At 43.6% G+C, this 4,716-nt stretch overlaps 1 protein-coding gene across 1 annotated transcript; it reads right to left on the reverse strand.

Moving 5' to 3' along the window:
* Window positions 1-328: 328 nt before the first annotated feature.
* Window positions 329-4,031, reverse strand: LOC143293974 (neuronal acetylcholine receptor subunit non-alpha-2-like). Its single transcript, XM_076605367.1, has 4 exons — window positions 3,305-4,031; window positions 2,459-2,998; window positions 1,659-1,721; window positions 329-345 (listed from the first exon to the last, which is right to left on the reverse strand). Exons 1-4 carry the CDS (start codon window positions 4,029-4,031, stop codon window positions 329-331), a joined length of 1,347 nt encoding a protein of 448 aa, XP_076461482.1.
* Window positions 4,032-4,716: the final 685 nt, after the last annotated feature.

A 4,716-nucleotide genomic window follows, 5' to 3' on the forward strand; every position in this document is an offset into this window, starting at 1 on the left:
TTATTTGCTGTTGGTTTGTTGTTGTTTTTTTTACGCGATGATTATAATTATTGAATTTGAGATAATAACGCCATCTAAACAATGTTTTCTTGACATATCTCGATTATGTCGTTTCGAATACCACGTCAATAGAACAAAACCAGCACGCCAAGCCCACCTGGAGTGACAGCTAGCGGCTTCTAAGGGCCTGCTCACGCCGCATTGGGCCACACACCCTCTAAGACCGCTACAACGTGCACCCTACGTGCGTTGTACACAACTTCAATCTCCAGTACTGTCAACAGCAGTTACAATAACTTTCTACCTCTCATATTTTCATAATGAAGGCTCAGCCCTGAGGGACTTCTGACACAAGAATCCCACAAATAGGTTTTATAAATTCACAGCACACACGCCATCTAAGCACTTCAAATGATCAAAAATGACAGTTAAATCAGAAATACAAACATTCTGGTAGCACATCCAAACAAGTGCTAACTTTAATGTTCCATTTTGTCCAGGCTCATTTGGAGCATCAGAACCGTCCAAGCCACACACGGCCAAATAATTTCTGACTCGAGTCACAGAATCTGGTTCCTTGTCTTTCCTTAGACAAAGGAGGTGTCTCCTCAAACGAATATTGGGCTAAATGTAATAGCACTTATTTTTGTGGCACTTTGAATGATTGTGTGGTTGAAATTGCATGTGTGCATTGTTGCTGGTGATGCTAGGGGAAGCAATTGCGTGTTATTTGTAAATATAATTTTACTCAATATCAGTGAGTCGAGTTCTGGATAGCTCAACTGATCCCGTCACAACAACTGTAAGCCAAAGCGTGAGAATCGGTTGTGACGGACGGGTCCTAGTGTTTCAATTTTTGGCCTTTTGTCACACTGATGAGGTGAGGATATCTTTAGTATTACTGTTAGGTCCTATTATTGCTATTATTATTCATATGTTTTTGTTCATTATTTATCAAACATTTTGTATTTTTCTTGCAAATTGGATGACTAAGTTTGTCTATTTTAGAAAACTAATGGAAAGGGAACCATTTCTGGAATTGTTTGGTATTTGATTTCCATTCGATTGTCTTTGTGATTATCATAGATCAGTGCATTCAAATGCTAAAGTGTTATATCTATATTGTCTGAATGTTTTCAGTTTGGTTGCACTACTTAAGTTCAATGTGAAAGCAATAAACGCCCACCAACACACACGCAACAACAACAACCACAACACAGCCGTTCCGAGTCTCTGGTCTGATTCCTCAGACAACCTTGGCTACACCTTGGCAGCTGTTGAAGTGTCCTCTTCCTGAACGTTCTAAGCGTCACCGAGGAACTCACGCACTCTGAAGTTGGGGCAAAAGGGGTAGGAATGTAGACTGAGGGAAAAGGGGTAATTCACGCACTGAGACACGCTCACTGGGGAAAAATGAAAACACAGGCATATGGAAAGAAGAATACAACCAAATAAACAAACTTCCCGCGACAACCTGGAACTGGTGTTCCAGCCGTTGTAACGCCCGCCGACAAACGACGACAACATGCTGTTTCACCACAGCAGAAGACATGGGGAGATCAATCCCCCAAACACCTGGTGGAAGGTGACTCTCACAGCAGTTGACAATGGGGTGCCAGACAGATACATGCACAAGCTAAAACCGAAACACAACTCACTGATGGAGTTGCTCCACACGTGGGAGGCGGGCCGAACGCGTTGCCTGCCTACCTGGCGGCTTCCTGAAAGTATGTCAGCTCAGGGCAGTCTCACACTCAGGATATGTCGAAGCGTTACATTGACAACTATACTGTTCGTTACTCTTCATCAAATCGGATAATTATGCCAATATTAAATGCCTTAAGATTAAATCTATATACTGATTTACAGTAAAAATTTAAAATTAAAAAATACATGAAGGCGTGTAGACTGCTCCATGCACACTGCACCACATCTCAAGAAAAGGCAGATCCCTCACCTGTGGAAAGACCCAAGGCGCGGATCAATGTTTAGCAGTAAACTACAACAAAATGAAAAATGCATGTGTTGATGTATCACAAAGTGCTTGCGGTTACAGACATACATGCAAAATGATCTGATACCTTTCAATTTCGTTTTTAAAAAAGTATATTAAAAAAAATGTATCTGCAAATACATGTTAGAAAAAATCCCACAGTTATTCTTCTTCTTTTTTTTCTTCGTTCTTGAGCTGTCATTGTCAACTGAAATGTTTGAACAGACATACTAGATTTCTGATATCATATAAACATCTGTTGTTGTTGTTTATTCTGCACTTCCTCTATACATGCTATACTCAGTTTTTATTTGTAGTTTGCGAGTTGAATTTTATGTGCCTGATTCATTGATAATATCTCCTATACATCTAGTTTCTCAGTAAACTTTTAAATGAATATTTTAAGACACAGAAGTTCCTTGGTTTCAGTCTACTCAAACTCAGAATGAACGTGTTAGAACAAACCGTAGTAGTAACAGGCCATGACGGTGATGAAACTCAGACCAGCGATCAGTGACACGCTGAAGAAGAAGCGGAAGAGCAGTTTGTCCAGAGACCGGCTGACTCTCTGCCAGGTCATGTCCTGGGTGTACTCTTCCCCTCTCACCTTCCTCTTCCTGGCACACCTGGTCAGCAGCCCTTGAAGTCGGCTGCCTTTCACCTCTGTTCCCTGGGGATCACCTGGACTGTCTGAGGAGACCTCTTCCACCTCCGTGTGGACGACGTGGCGGGGCTGGGGTGGTGGGTCCAGGCAGAGCAGTAACTCCAGGCCGATGGTCAGGGTCTGGAGGGTGGGAGGGATGGGGTGGTTGTGGGGGTCTCGGTGGAAGAGTTGCAGGGACAGGATGCAGAGCAAGACGTAGAGACCAGAACCAATCAGCTGACAGGCCAGAATGATGGCCAGGATAGACACGGTGTGTGGGGAGAAGGGAATGAGATCCACCATGTAGCTCATGTTCACCCCAAAGGACATGAAGGACGTCATGGCGTACGCCAACCGTTCTCCTGCAATGCAAAGTAATGAGTCCAGGAAACACTGGGCACTAGTTACACTGCAAACCTGAAAGCAAAATAAATGAACAGAAACATCAGTTGATATGTAAGCAGGTAATATTCATATGTTGCATGTACAGAAAAGAGACATAATATGACAGTAGTGATACCCATCTATTCTACAATTTCATGCTTACATTTCTTACTGAAATAGGCATAACTCAAAAGGGACAAATGTCTAAACAAAACAATCTTCTGTCTTTTTGTGAAAGACATAACTTTCAAAAGGTACATGTCTGGTGAAAAGCAAGGACCTACCTGATTCAGAAGGAATCGTTAACACAAACACGTTGACAAAAGACAGTGTGCATATTGGCAGCAGTACTGTCAGAAACAATAGCGTGGGTCTTCTGCGAAGTGTAGCTTCATAGGTCAGGTATAAGAACTGAAATGCATCCGGTCCTTTCCTCTCCATCCAAGCATTTGAAGCTATCAGGTTCCACTCTCCGTTTTCCTGGTATAACTCCAGGTCAATGTGGCGGTTGACAGCCTGCAGAACCACCGTCTCAGCATTGTCCCCCCAGACGAACAGCTGCCACGTGCATCGCTGGATGTCAAAAGGGAAAAAGGTGACGCTTACCTTACACATGGTTTCAAAACGTTCTGCTGGAAACCATGCCACCAAGCCACTATTGTAAACATGCATAACAACATACTCTTCACCAACAGGTTTGCACTCTTTCACAGTGTTCTCCACTGTCAGTTGAGGTCTCCACAAACGATCACCTGGAGGAATGATGCTTTTGACTCCCCCATAGTCTGTGGGGTTCCACGTCAGGTAGTCGTTCTGCCAAGTCACGCCCATCCAGCCGTTGCTGACCAGTTTCTGGCCGACAATGTCCAGACTGACGATGGACATGAGGTGGAAAGAGACGTTGACCACAGTGGGCCGTGTGAGGTCTTTCTCAGGACGGACGTGGGGACTCAGGGTCAGCAGATCATCATGGAGCTTGCTGACGTTCAGGGCTGACTGACTCAGGCACATGTCCGTGATCAGCGCCAAGAGAAAGACAGTCAGTGACGATTTCATTTTCTTTCTGGACTTGAAAATAAAACGTGTGTCTTGTAGATATTTCCTGGGCTGAAGAAAAAGAGAAATAAATTGTCACTACTGTCACTTCACATACAGCTTACAGATTTCTACTGGTCGATTTATTTCGGTCGTCCGTCTACGTCCTCACTTTGAAATAAAATGATGGCGCCAGCCGCTAATGTATGCTTGACATTACATCACATGCATCCTGCCTATTTCCACTGGCTGAACGTTTTACCACTCACTGTCAGTTCTTATCATCGCAGAGAGAGAGAAAGAGAGAGAGAATATCAGCTAACTGACATCCATTATTTTCGAAATTGCATGGAGCAAGCCGAGTGTTTGCCATGCTCTCCCAGCAGAATGAAGTCGTCAATATGAAAACAAGCCCAGGGAAAGGATCATGCCGCTCTCATCACAACCGCTGTTCAGCGTTACCAGTTATAAAACAATTCAATATTTATTGGTGCAACAGAAATGTGCACCACAAAGTATACACACCACCAACCCAACACTGGGGTCAGACCTCGAGAGCCAAATGATTGCTACGTGTTTGTGGATGGGTGCCGCAGGCAATGTATACTTGTGGACTTTTGTGCTATCTACAAAAATCTAATTCTTGTGATTTGAATTGGTT

Source organism: Babylonia areolata, chromosome 19, assembly GCF_041734735.1.
Source record: "Babylonia areolata isolate BAREFJ2019XMU chromosome 19, ASM4173473v1, whole genome shotgun sequence".
Taxonomy (NCBI): Eukaryota; Metazoa; Mollusca; class Gastropoda; order Neogastropoda; family Buccinidae; genus Babylonia; species Babylonia areolata.